The sequence below is a fragment of the Serinus canaria genome, chromosome 1 (assembly GCF_022539315.1).
Source record: "Serinus canaria isolate serCan28SL12 chromosome 1, serCan2020, whole genome shotgun sequence".
In the NCBI taxonomy this organism is placed as follows: Eukaryota; Metazoa; Chordata; class Aves; order Passeriformes; family Fringillidae; genus Serinus; species Serinus canaria.
The window spans coordinates 108,298,471-108,311,896 of record NC_066313.1 but is presented as its reverse complement, the minus strand read 5'-3'; the positions used below and the strand labels follow the sequence as shown (position 1 = coordinate 108,311,896).

Here is a 13,426-nt window from a genome sequence, read left to right as displayed (position 1 = left end):
ATCTCACGTTAACCAGAAAGGTTGATTTGATTTTCTTATGCTTCTCTGCACCTGTAACCTCAATTTTATGCCATAGCCTCCCTCCTGATTTTGTCTTAAATTGCTATGAATCCTTTAGAATGCTGAAGGCTCTTCTAGCAATAAACAAAACACAACAGGGAGCTCCCAAAGAGTGGCACAACTGCGCAGTCTGTGGCAGTGTGGTGACTTTCCAGCTTTGTGAGGACACAACAAAGCTGGGATGGACTTTTATTAAGGCAGATGAGTTCAGGTGCAACACCTGGAAAACATCTGGAAGCACCACTGCATCCAGCCTAACCCAGCTCTCAGCCTACTCAGACCCAAGTGCCAGCCTCCTCTGGTCCCCAAACTGAGGTGACCGAAGGCAACTTCAGCTTTTCACACTGCCTGTATGGACATAATGTAATTTATTTTTCTGCTATTAAGGAAGTGGATATCCTGTAATTTATTCTTCTATTACTAAGGAAGTTAGCTCAATAAAGCTATTATGAAACTTTATTTTCAGAACAAAAGTTGTAATGCTTGCATAAGAAAATACTACTCAACTAAACCCTGCCTTTTCCTGGTGACATTTTGTTCCAAACATCACCTCAACTTTTATTCATTTTTCTTCACTATGTTTTGAAGCAGATTGCTATGGGAGTTTAGTTTAATTATTTGCTCATTTATACATAAGCTATCACTTGCAAAAAAATGTACACACATTTTTGAAATACTGTGCATTGTATATAATGAACTGTTTTGCTTATTTTACCAACATTTTGAGTATTAAAAGTAAAAAATCTGAAGTATTTTTCCTTTTGTTTACTGAAATTCTTAATTTACAGGTACTTTAAGAGTCAAACTATGTCCCAAAATTTTCTTTAAGGCTGGCATTTCTCCTGCCTATATACCAGTTTGGAGAGCCCCGTAATTAGAACTCAGCAATGAACAGTGCATCTTTAAAATAATTACATTATGTAATTCAGATATCCAAACCATTACAAAAGACAGGCAGCAATGTACTTCTGCCACTAGATTTACTTACATAAATACTAGGTGTAGGTGGATTCAGCTTGTCCTTTGGCAAGGGAGGGTACGGTGGAGGCGGTGGTCGTGGAGGTGGGCATTTATCCAATAGAATACTACTGTTAGATAAGCCATTTTTACCCAGATTCCTAAAAGGAAACAAGAGCTGTCTCTGTCAATACTTGACAAATAAAATAAATGTGTATCAGTGTAATCTCTTATGCAAAATAATGTTGTATAAGGAGAAACTGTAATTTAAGATGCAAATAAAGCTCGTATGTTTTAATCAAGAATTTTCCATGTATAATTTGATATTTTTCAAACTTATTCCCACTTTGCCTGCTGAATTTGCAACATCACCACTATTAGTTAAAAATACAGCCATTTTCAATAAGAGCAAGCATGACATATTTTGATAAATTTTAACAGGAAAATTTAACATTTCAACTGCAAATGAAGAATCTGAGCAGATGGATGATCATTCCACAGGAGCTGAGGTAGCAGAGCAAAAGTCAGAAAATAACAACGTCTCAACCAAAAAACTGCTGAGTCACAAAACCCAACTACAGCTGCACAACAGACACTGAACTGAACCACACCTACCCCTCCCTGCCTTACACATTTTGAAGCAGAAGGAGCCACTGCTGCATAATCCATTTCTTGGAGCAACAAGGGAGAGGCCCTACCCCCAGTGAGCTGCTGTCAATGCCCCTGTGTGTGACTCCAGGGAGAATCTCTCTGCCTGCATTTGCAGCCTCTCCCTGGAGATTTCCAGATGTGCAGGACCCACTGGATGTGTAACTTTTCCTATAATGGATGAAGACTTGAAGAGTCTTCATTCTGAGCTTAGCCTGTAGTCAATACCCAGTCACCATCACTGGGAATGTACTGACAAAACCATCTTTTATATTCTTGTTGAAAATTACTCAACTACTTCAAAATTCTTCCCACTAAACACTATTCAAATCCTTCTTCCAACCTCCTTTGAGTCACTGTTGTTACATCCCACAAAACAGGATGTTTCTAATGTATAATTCAGCCATACATCTTCATAAAATTCACTGGTTACCAAAGTTGTTTTTTTTTTTTAAATAACAACAGTCTTCAGCAGAAAACACAAATTTTTATCAGATGAAACTCCCAGGGACAAAAACTTCTTTCTGAAACTGAGCAACATGGTACAGCCAGGTACTGAGTCATGAGATCACTGCTTCAAATCAAGCCAGCAGAACCCACAGGATGGATGTGGGGCTTGAGATCAGATCAGACAGACTGACATGACAAACACTTTAAACAAAATGGGCAAACATCTCACACAACACAAAGCACACCTGTCACACAGCTCATTCCTTGTGCTAGGTGAGTCCAATGCCAGAATTTCACTTCCAAAAAAGTGAAAGAGTGATGCAGAAGCTTTGATTAGTCATCCAGCTTGGCAGAAAAATCACTGGCCAGTGCTTAATGTCTGGTGTACTTATTGCAAAGGCTTCACTGTCCCCACATATACCAAAAAAAAAAGCCAACAAAAACAAACAAAAAAAGAACCCCAAAATCACATGGCAATATAAAATCATCACCCTTCAGAAATTTATTGACCATAGCTGCATGAACCTGAGATCCAGACTATCTATGCAAAGTGAAACTAGAATCTAAACAGCAGGTATCAGACATTACTATAACCTCTGCATTACCCAACAGAGAAGTAAACCCAAGAAAAACAAATGCACAGTATTAAAAATAGGAGAGAACTTTGACAAAATTCAGTTTGCATCATAAACAGTTCTCAGGAAATTTCTAACTCAAGGAAAATGAGGAAAAGTGAACTTGAAGAAAAAGGGAGATTGTTCAGAACTAACAGGACTTGAGCTGCTGCAGCCACAGCAAGGTAATGACAGTGAAAGCTCCATAAAGCCAGAGCACATGGGGGCTTTGGGAAGGTGACAAAGGAGACAGGAGAAACTTCTGTACACTTAGAGGAACTACAGGTCTGAAAAGGCAGAGAAGAAAGGGAAACAAACAGCATGAAGGAAAAGATCAGATTAAGAAAGACATCTCATAAACCCAGCACCTTAAGCTGGTATTACCAATTGCACGCTGTAATTTCCTATTAAGCTACTAAAATTCTATGTGGAAATTTTAAGAGGAAAATGGCCAAAGAATAGCAAAGCTGAGATAGCAAAACATTCATAATTTAAGTGGCACAGGAAACAGATGGGTAGAATATTTAAAGTTGTCTTTACCAGACCAGCTTCACTCTATCATAATTTTTTTTCCTATCATTTTTTAAAACTATGAATCAGAATATCTTACTACTAATAACAAGGCAAGGGAGCTATTAAAGAACAATTCTGTAATTGTTAGTGTGCCAAACAGAGCAACAGAAATTATAAAAAACACTATAGAAATACTAAAAATATTTGCTACCATGGTGTGAGTAGTATCCACTGCCAGGCTCTCCTCTTCTGGAAATACAGAACTACAGCCAGGGCAAGGAAAGTGAAAGACCTTTTTTTGACCCCAGCACCTGTGCTGAAAATCCCACATCTCCCAGTTTCAAGAGCACAGCTTTTGTGAGAGGATTTCATAGTGGCTGAAAGGGGCATCAAATGCACTGCTCAAGACAAAACAAGCCTGATTTATGCCCCCAAAAGAAACTGGATAGGCAGTCATCTGTGATGAAGGAATGAAGAGCAGGACAAACTTCATTCATTTAAATTGACTTCAGGGGGAACTGGCTTGTTGTGGACTGTGCATGGACAACACCCTTAATTCCCAGAGTGGAAGGGGAAGGCAGGAGCAGCTGTCAAGCTCAGAGGGACATGGCCAGGGACATGGCAGCCTACCCTGAGCCACAGCTGCAGCACTCAGACCACTGCAAATTGCTCCAGGAGTGAAAGCACCAACTCATGGAAGTGCTTCACCCTGAGGAGCAACCCCCAAACCACCCTAGGAGCTTAGGAGAACATCAACCACTAAGGATGGAACTGGTGCCTTAACTTCACACTTCAATCAATTGAGCTGGAAAAGATCTCTGGGGTCATTGAGTCCAATCCATGACCAATCACTGCCTTGTCACCCAGCCCATGGCCCTGAGTGCCACGTCCAGTCTTTCCCTGAACACCTCCAGGAATGGTGACTCCACCACCTCCCTGGGCAGCCCATTCCAATGTCTAATCACCCTTTCTGTGAAGAAATTCCTCCAGACCTCCAGATGTCCAACCTAAACCTCCCCAGGCACAGCTTAAGACCATGTCCTCTTGTCCTGCCACTGCTTACTTGGGAATGTTTCATGTAGTCATGTGATCTTTTTAATAAGCAATCATCACATTCATTAGAACACCCCTTTTAATTATATTTTACTAGGATATTTTACTGTTTTCTAGGATACCTTCCCACAGCTTTTAAGAGACAGTTTACAGCCTTCAGTCTTAGGTAAAAACTTCCCCTCTGGCTGTAGCTAAACACACAGCTGACCAGAAGCCCAGGTGTGACAGTGTCAACCCACAGAACATTTATCAGGCAATTCAGACACCTTTTAGGTACAGGATTGACTCTGCATCATCCCACCTGCCCAAAACAAAAAAAAGATATCATGTAGGTTTAAAGCTACTTGTGCTACACAGCAATACCAAATTTAGCTCTATTTTAAAATAAAAATTCTACCTCAAATATATTAACCTTAACAGGATAAAACTTATTTTCCCAGAACCAAGAATTATTATCAATAATTATCACTCCTTACCTTTATTAAATTAATCACCTCAATATTTTTATTATTTCACTCAACTCTTACGTCAGAGTGAGAGAATTATGTCTATTTCTCAGGAAGTGTGCTCTTCAAGTCCTCTGGAACTTTTCCTGTTTTCCAAGAACTATTAAAAAAACCTATATGATTTATAAACAGTTCTCTGGCTCCTCTTTCAGAGTTCACAGATGCACGTTATCTGGGCCTCTGACTTAAAAATGCCAAATAGAAGTATAACTGCTGTTTAACCTTCTCCTTGACAAGAGAATACATTCCATGATGTGAACATTTTATCTGCCTTTTTCCCAAGCACAGAGCAAAAATATTTACTGAACACTCTTGCCTTATTGAACATTCTGATACTTCTGTGCAGACATTATTTTTTTTATTCTTTTTTTTTGGTTTTGTCTAAAGGTCTTCCTCTTCCAAACATTATTTCTGTGTTTTCTAGAACTCTTAGCTTCAATACTTTTCAAAATATTTGCCTTTTTTTCTTACTGCTTGGGAGTTAATGACTTTTTGGTGAGAATGAAAAGTTCTTAAACAGCTTCCAGTTATCTATACATTTGGATTTTAGGTACAATTTACAGGTCAAAACAGAGTAAGTAACAGGCATTTGTGTTTAAGCAGTTATTTTTGTTGTGAAGTCAGTCTAAGTGAATTATTATTTGAGGATTAGCTGTATGAAAATTAACAAGGTTTTACTGCTCAAGAGATTATAGTTATTCAGAAGAACAAAATTAATACCCTCTCTTCCACCAATAAAAATCACATCTAAAATGAACACACAGAACTGTGGATTTATTTGATACCCTATCTCAATTCTATCAGAATTAATTAATCCACAAAGAGGAAGGAACACGACATTTTTGAAACGTGCCTGCAGAAGGAGTCAGATGAAGCCCTGGGCTGCAGAGCACCCACCTGGTTCAAACCAGAGCTCCCACCCTTCCCAATTAGCAGATACAATCAGCTGCTTTCTTACTGGGAGTTATACCAAAACCACAGAAAAACACCTGTCAATCCCCACCAGCCTGGGGAGGAGGTGGTTACACACAACACCCAGCTTGGCTGCCTCAGCTTCCCCTCCCCAAGCTCCTTCCAGGGGATAGAGAGGAGCTCTCAAAGGGAATATAAAGAAGTCAAGTCAAGCTTACATTATGCTTAAATGCAAGTAATGCCAGATAATTACACAACCTGTTTATCATGCAATTCTCTACCCCAGCCTTTCACAACCAGGTACTAACTGGCAATACTCCCAGAGATCTTTATGAAACTACAGAAAATCCTACAATAGAACCATGGATTTTCTCATTATGCAAATGTATTTCTAATTATTTTTCAATTTTGTTCTGATTTTGACCTCAATAGTACAGGTTGGCAGTGAATTTCATAGGTTAATTACATGTTATGTAAGAAGCAATGTTCCTTTTTTTCTTTTCTTAATGACTTTTACATCTTTCCTCTATTTCATTTGCTAATCACCTTGCTCTGAGGCGCTAAGAAAAACAGAATCACATCACTGACTTACGTAAGAAAAGCATTATAACAAGTGGCACCAAACTTTTTCATATGCTTGCCTTTCCCTCTGAACTGTAAATTTTCCCATGGTTTTTTTTTTTCTTACTCCCAGATAATTCTGCTTCCCATTTGCAGAATTCAGTATTTGCCTTTTGAACAAAACAGAATTTCTTATTCTAAGCAGTGTTCAGCTTGTGAATCACAGTATGTAAAATTTTATTCTTAAAACTTTTGCTATGGTGAAGATCACTTGCCAGATGTAACATGCTTTTAAAGGAACTGAGCAATTCTGTCTTGAAGCAAAAAAAGTCCTTTGTTTGTAAATAAAATTCCCAATAAAACAAGAATTGCTTTTGTTGTTTTTAAAAACAAAAAACTAATTTATTCCAGGTCCTTCCTGCACAAAGTACTTCCCCTCAAATAGATTTAGGCTCTTTTCCTGTGGACCATGGAGCTCCCAAACTCCAGTGATTCACTGACTTCCCAGACCAGGCTCAGGGAGCAGCACCTTCAGTAAGGACAGAACAAATTTCTTCTGCCTTGGGCTCCAACAGAGGCCTTGGGGCAAGAAGAAAGTCTGCCCACCTGAGCCTCTGCACTGCCCACTCCTGCTCAGGAAATGCCTTTACTGCCCTTGAGTAAATCATGGCCATTTATCAGACCCTTTTCCAGACTGTTCAGCCCAGACCACATTCACAGAATCAACAAATCCTTAAGGTTGGAAAAGACCTCTGGAATGATGGAGTCCAACCTGAGACCAAACACCACTTTTTCAATTTGACCGTGGCACCACATGCCACCTTCAGCTGCTCCCTGAACACCTCCAGGGAGGGTGACTCCACCACCCCCCTGGGCAGCCCATTCCAGTGTCTTATCACCCTTTCCATGCAAAACCTCCTCTGTTTGCTCCCTGCTCTGTACTTTTATCATTTCACAAGGCCCCTTGAGAGGCAGCTCATCTCTCCTGGTCTCCTGTCACTTTTCTCAATGGATTGTTCTACACTTTCCCTCTCTGAACACCAAGCAAAAAGAACTACAAAAAAGCCTTATTAGCCCCTTTTGATACCCATTACAGTCAAACCTGTGCCTCTCATCTGCCTTCCCCAATCATGCCAAATTGGTAAAGCTTTCAAGCTCAGAAATGCTTCAGAGTTGCCAAATGAGTCTCCATGTATCACCATAAAAATGGCAAGGACAACTTCCAGCTGACACCAAGTTGCCCAGCTGGGCTCTTCAGAGCTGCCCGAGGACCTCTTACCTCTGGAATTTTATTTGGACCTCTGCCTGTTCTTTCAAGGCTGTGAACAAACTTTAATAAATAACAAAGAAAAAAAAAAAACCAAGATATTTCTTTCCTCTTTTATGAGAAACAATACAAGTCAACTCAGGAACTTCTCTATGCTGCTTAAACAAAGGACCTGACCTCAGATCAGTTTTAGAAAGGACAACTGGTAGACTTTAAGTGAGATGGATCCTGGGTTTCTATCCCTACTCAGGGATGTTAATGAGATGCACCAGTTGAAACACTGAGTGAGAAATCAGCTGGTTTCACTTCAGTAGAAATAAACACCTCGAGTGTTGAATCTCAAGTCTTGTGATAATGTTTCATTAATTCTCCTTTCAGAAAGATTGCTCACAGGGAAAAGATACTTACATTTCTAAGAGCACAGAAAAGAGCTTTTGATAACAGTCTTTTTAAGGAAACATGATACACAACCAGACCAAGAAGCACTCTCTTCTTTTTTTCCCCTATTAACAATGGGCTTTTCTAATAACAAACTCAGAGCAGTTATTCTTAGCATATTTTCTCCTTTTAATTACACGGTTTTCACTTATGCTCAGAAATTACTTGGGGTTCTGTTGGTTTTTCGTTGTTTTGTTGTTGCTGTTTATTTTTTAAAATGACCTTAACAGGAGGTTTTCTTTAGGAGTCTCAGGAAGGATAATTAATCTAATAGTGCACTCTTTTATCTGTTAATTTGCTCAGAGACCTAAAGAATTTTACTTTACTATGTAAACAGTTTACCAAACAGAATTCATCTGGTTTATAACCACCTTAAAATTTACTGCTGCAACCAGTTTTATTGGTAGGGAAGACTAACCAAATCACACTTCCCTGAATCACCTCCTCAATTCCTTTTCATCCCTCCACTCCAGCAGCAGTTTAACAAGATGAGCACATTTGCCACCCTACTGTTCTCCAGTACAGCATCTTAATGAGATTTGCATATCTGAGTCAATAGCTCAGCTCCTGCGTTTCTCAATTCCTTGTGGCTTTTCAGTGACATTGTCTGGCCCTTCAAGGGAAGCTCCTTGTACAAGTATTAATTGCTGTGCCAGCACCCTACGTCTGACCCCTTCTCAGCCTCCTCAACAACCTCATTTCACCCCAGGAACAGAATGGAGCTCTGTTAAATATTTCCTCAACATTCGCACCAAGGAAGACGGATATAAAGAAACTTTTCAGCCTCCACAATTATCTTGCCCTACTTAAGTGCTCACTTTAGTCTTTGGCAAAACAAAGCATTTACCAAGTCTGTTTCTACAAAGCAGACAACCTATTCACACGGAATAAAAGAAGAATCAAACTGAGTTTTCTCTTTGGCCTGTGTTTTGCATTTTATGGTACAAAGCATCTCCTTTCACCTAATGGCTTCACTTGAGCAGCTTTTATTAAGACAACACTTGTTTATGTAAGGCAAAATGACAGTCTCCCAGCATTTATTTTTGCCTAACTAATTCTGATTTTATTTTATTGTGATGCAAGTCTTCTGAATGCTTGTTTTAATAAATTGCTTTCACTATAAAAACCAGCAAATTTCCATACTTCTGATGCTCCTTTGTTCTTAAGCAACACACTCTGAGCTTTCACAGGTCACTTTTTGGTGGTGAGCATTACCATAAAATCCCTCCTGTGAGATGAGGAACTTCATTATCCTGCAGTTCACTCTCCTGCACTAGGTCAATTGTAGTTACCTTGTGAATCAACTCTTGTGCATTACTTAATCCCAAACTGCTACTAATTCCAGGTCTTTTGTGCTCTAAACACAAATAAACATGTAGGGTCTGAAAGATGCAAAAAACGGCTCTTTTAGACAAGATTTTTTTTACACATGAAAGCATGTGAAAGAAAAAAAAATTAACAAATAGACATCTGAGGATTTCAATTCAACTTACAAAGAATACCCATATAGTAAACAGAGCCAAATGCAGAACAATGAAGAAGAAAATAAAAATGAATAATCTAGTGCTCCAGCTATAAAAAAAAATCCACGTTACATCCACCTGTTCCTACCTCTGAAAATGTCTATTTTTGTCTGGAGAATACCTTCAAAACAACAGGGCAACAGATTCCATTGACTATTATCAGACAGGAAGAAGAATGTGCCAGAAGATAACAGAATATAATTATCCATATCAGAGATGAAGCCAGAATGTCTTTCTGAACATATAAAATACAATAAGGGTATGTATGCAACAACTGACTCACATGAATACATTTAAGGCTCAATACAGTGTAGCTCCAATATAGAAAAACTAATTCTACAGGACAACTCCCCTCTCCCCCTGCATTAAGCTTATTCAACACAGGTCTGGAGTCTTGTCTGGTCTTTTTATCTGTTGTGTTTTATGGTTTGTTGTTGTTTGGTTTTTTTGTTTTTGTTTTTTCAAGAAAAAAATTATTTTCTTGTTTTCTATTGTGGATAGCTTTTCTGCAATTTTTAAAGTAGTTCTAAAAATCAACACTTTTGGTCACAAATTCATATTTGAATCTCGAGATACCACTTGCAGTGACAGTACCCAAATATAATCAGTCCTACAGGAAGTACTTTCAATTCTTTGTTATTGCATTCTCACACAGCGTGTTAAAATAAAGGTCAACATGCAGTATTGAAGATCACAGATCTCATATATTAGCATATAAATATCTTCCATTTTACTACATATATATATATATATATATAGCATTCAGCAGGCCTTTGAGCAGATTATCTTTTGAAGTTCTCCCTCCCAGACATTTTTCTTTATGTCAGTCATGCACACAACTGCTGTAACAAGAATGTTCTGCCCAAAATTCTGCTCCAGAGCTGTCATGTGAATGCCTGTACATCTTAAAACAAAGCAAAGGCTAATCAGCTATTCAGTAAAAGACTGGGAAATCCCTGTCTTCAACTTTATGAATATAAACTGTCAGACATATTACAATGGCAGGGGAAAAAACCACCACTATTAATATATTATATAGGTTTTATATACAGAGTTATATTTTTTATTACTATGAAATAACAGATAACCAGCTCTAGCACAGGTGAGTTACTGTATTTCACAGTCTGTTATTATTAGCAGACATATGCAGAATTTCCAGAAAGCTTTGCTTCCCTAAAAGAGATCCTGTCTCAAAACCTGTAAATGTCAATCAGACTGATGCAGTAATTGACCTCAGAGCTGCTAAAAAAACCAAGTCTCTCCCCACTTTTCCCACTGCCCACTTTTCCCTATCATCCAGCTTCTAAGCTCTCTGCCTTGCTGAATGAAGGTGCAGACAGGCTGAAGAGGGAGCTCTCAATCTCTAGTCCGTATGAAGGAATGGGAATAAAAAAAAGCACATCTAACACCTTTTGAGCTGTCTGCAAACTACACAGGACAAAGTATTAGCTTACCTCCCTAGAAAAATTATGATTACTTTAGCCTGGCACTGACTGTAAGAAGCCAAGTGAAACACCTTTATGAGCCTTCCTTTATCTTGGAAATTAAATATCATTAGGAATACTACACCTCCATCAAAGAGCACAAACACAAGGACTTGCTGGTTTACAGACTTTATAGCTGAAATGATAAATATTTTGCTACAAACCCTAACTGCAGATCTCTCAGACAACAGCACACCAAACACATCAAAATGCAACATTTCACCAGAGTGAAACACTCCCCATTACTCTCTCAGTCCAATTTTGGAGGCAAATCAGGTAAACTTTAGGGAAAAAATCTCTAAAAAATCTCTAAGTTTATATTATGCCTATCTGCAATGCACTCATCCTAACATCACACAATGAAGCTATTTTTCATACTTCTAGAAAGAACACATACATGGTCCCAATTAAAAAAAAAAGCTGTTAATTTTTATGAATGTAGTATATGTAGCAATGTCACTTGGAAATGAACATTACAGTAAGACTTAATATTTGAAAGATGACAAAATAGGCTCCCTAAAGATTTTTTTTCTCTCTTTTATGAAATTTATCTTGGTAACAGATAGTGACAGACTGCTATATCATGGATCAGTATTAGTCATCAAATCCCACAACATTAGGAACTACGAGCTCTCAGTCACAGTAACAGATGCAGGGCTTTTTGCAGAATGACAGAAACATGCTTTTATACTATTTTTTTAATATCAAAAAGAGTAATGCTCAAAACCACCATATTTGCTAGATAAAATATAGCAAACATACATCCTAAATAAAGTGTTTTGGAGTAAAATATATCGAGGTGATAAAAGTTCCAACAAGAATTCTAGCAGAGAAAATACAGACAACATTTCAACTAAGAGAACTGCAAACAGAGTTCAGGATGGAAGACAGCAGAGTATAGCCCAAAACATTCAATAACCATATGCTTATGATTAAAGGGACTTCTGTGAACTTTTAAGGCATCTTAGGTTTTCAAACACAGTGACAACTGTAAAGGACAGCTACAGAAATTGCAGTGCTCTACATGGTCATTTCAAATGATCAGCTTGTTTGGATTTTGAACAATTTTTTTTTAAGAAAGTAGGCAAATCTCTCCAAAGACTACCAAGAAAACCTGAGGACTTTGAGGTATTTTACACAGAGAAGGCTGCAAGCAGCAAGCACTAAATGTGAATTTGCAAAGCTAATGACTACCTGCCAGGCTCCCTGCTAGCACATGCACCAGAGATGAACACTGCCAGATTTAGCTGCAGCAGTTTCAGTTATTATTGCTCAGGGTTCAGCCATCCTCCTCTGCCACAGGCCACTGGCTATTGCAGGGGGGGTTGAATTTGCTGCATTTCTAACACCACTGCAGCCTACAGTGAAATATCTTTGCCACAAGTCATTGCTAAGTGTTATCTGGACTTCTACAACCCAGCCTTCCACACTCTGCCATTCTGCATTTCCAGCCTGAAGACACCTGGGAAAACACTGTGCAATTTGCACAACCCCCCTGCAATCCCTGCCGGGTTTTCTAGTGGCTGGCCTCACATTTTGCCTTAATCTACTCTGCCTCTGACCTAAAATGATCCAAGCTTACTGACTAAAGATGAAAACCAACAGTATCACAGCTGCTGATCAACTGGAACATAAGATGGACCAAGACCTAAACTCCTGAACAATCAAAAATACCTGAACTGCAACACGACAGACTCACAAGCTGCTGCACAAATGCATTTTTAACGCAATCCATCAGCTGAACAGCTCCTGGGCTTGAGCTATAGATGCTGAAACCACCACTACCCAAAAGGCCATCTCTGGTACAGAGCTGAAGGACAAGCTGACAGACCAGATGGCTGTGTGACCACTCAGGGGGACACCCAACAGGCAGGAGAAATGGGCCAACAGGAATCTCTGGGCATTCAGCACAGGGAAATGCCAAGTCCTGCAGCAGGGGAAGAATAACCCCATGCATGGTACATAGAAAATGGAGATTTTTGACATTAGGGGTGACCAGCATGAAGAGCTTTGTCTAGGCTGACTGTGGAGTCTTTCCACCCTTGGAAATATTTAAAACCTGGCTGGACACAGCCCTGAGCAACCTGCTCTAGCTGGCCCTGCTGGGAGTTGGGAGGATGGATGAGATGATCTCCACAGAGGTCCCTTCCTGCACCTCCCACCTCAACATTCTGTGATTATTTATTACTTTTCCAAATCAGAACACTGATTTGTGATGACAGACCAAATCTGTCTGACTTATCAAGAAAAAATGATTCTGAAGAGCTTAATAGCAGAACTGAACACAACTTCTTTAACATTCATCATTTTCAACATCTACACTGTTGCTGTTGTTTGTAATCTAAAGAAAAGCACTTGTATAGCACCTACAAACTATGTCTATAAAAGACAAGTCATTACTGAATAAAAGAAAGAAGTCCAAACAACTTACTTTCCTTTT

At 39.0% G+C, this 13,426-nt stretch overlaps 1 protein-coding gene across 10 annotated transcripts in view; it reads right to left on the bottom strand.

Moving 5' to 3' along the window:
• KDM6A (lysine demethylase 6A) overlaps positions 1 to 13,426 on the bottom strand; it is a 151,187-nt gene that overhangs the window by 21,246 nt on the left and 116,515 nt on the right. For all 10 annotated transcript variants that reach the window (XM_018913470.2, XM_030234074.2, XM_050980365.1 and 7 more), the window contains one exon: positions 1,049 to 1,178. In XM_018913470.2, coding sequence (XP_018769015.1) covers positions 1,049 to 1,178 — 130 coding nt within the window. The remainder of the gene's footprint in view (positions 1 to 1,048; positions 1,179 to 13,426) is intronic.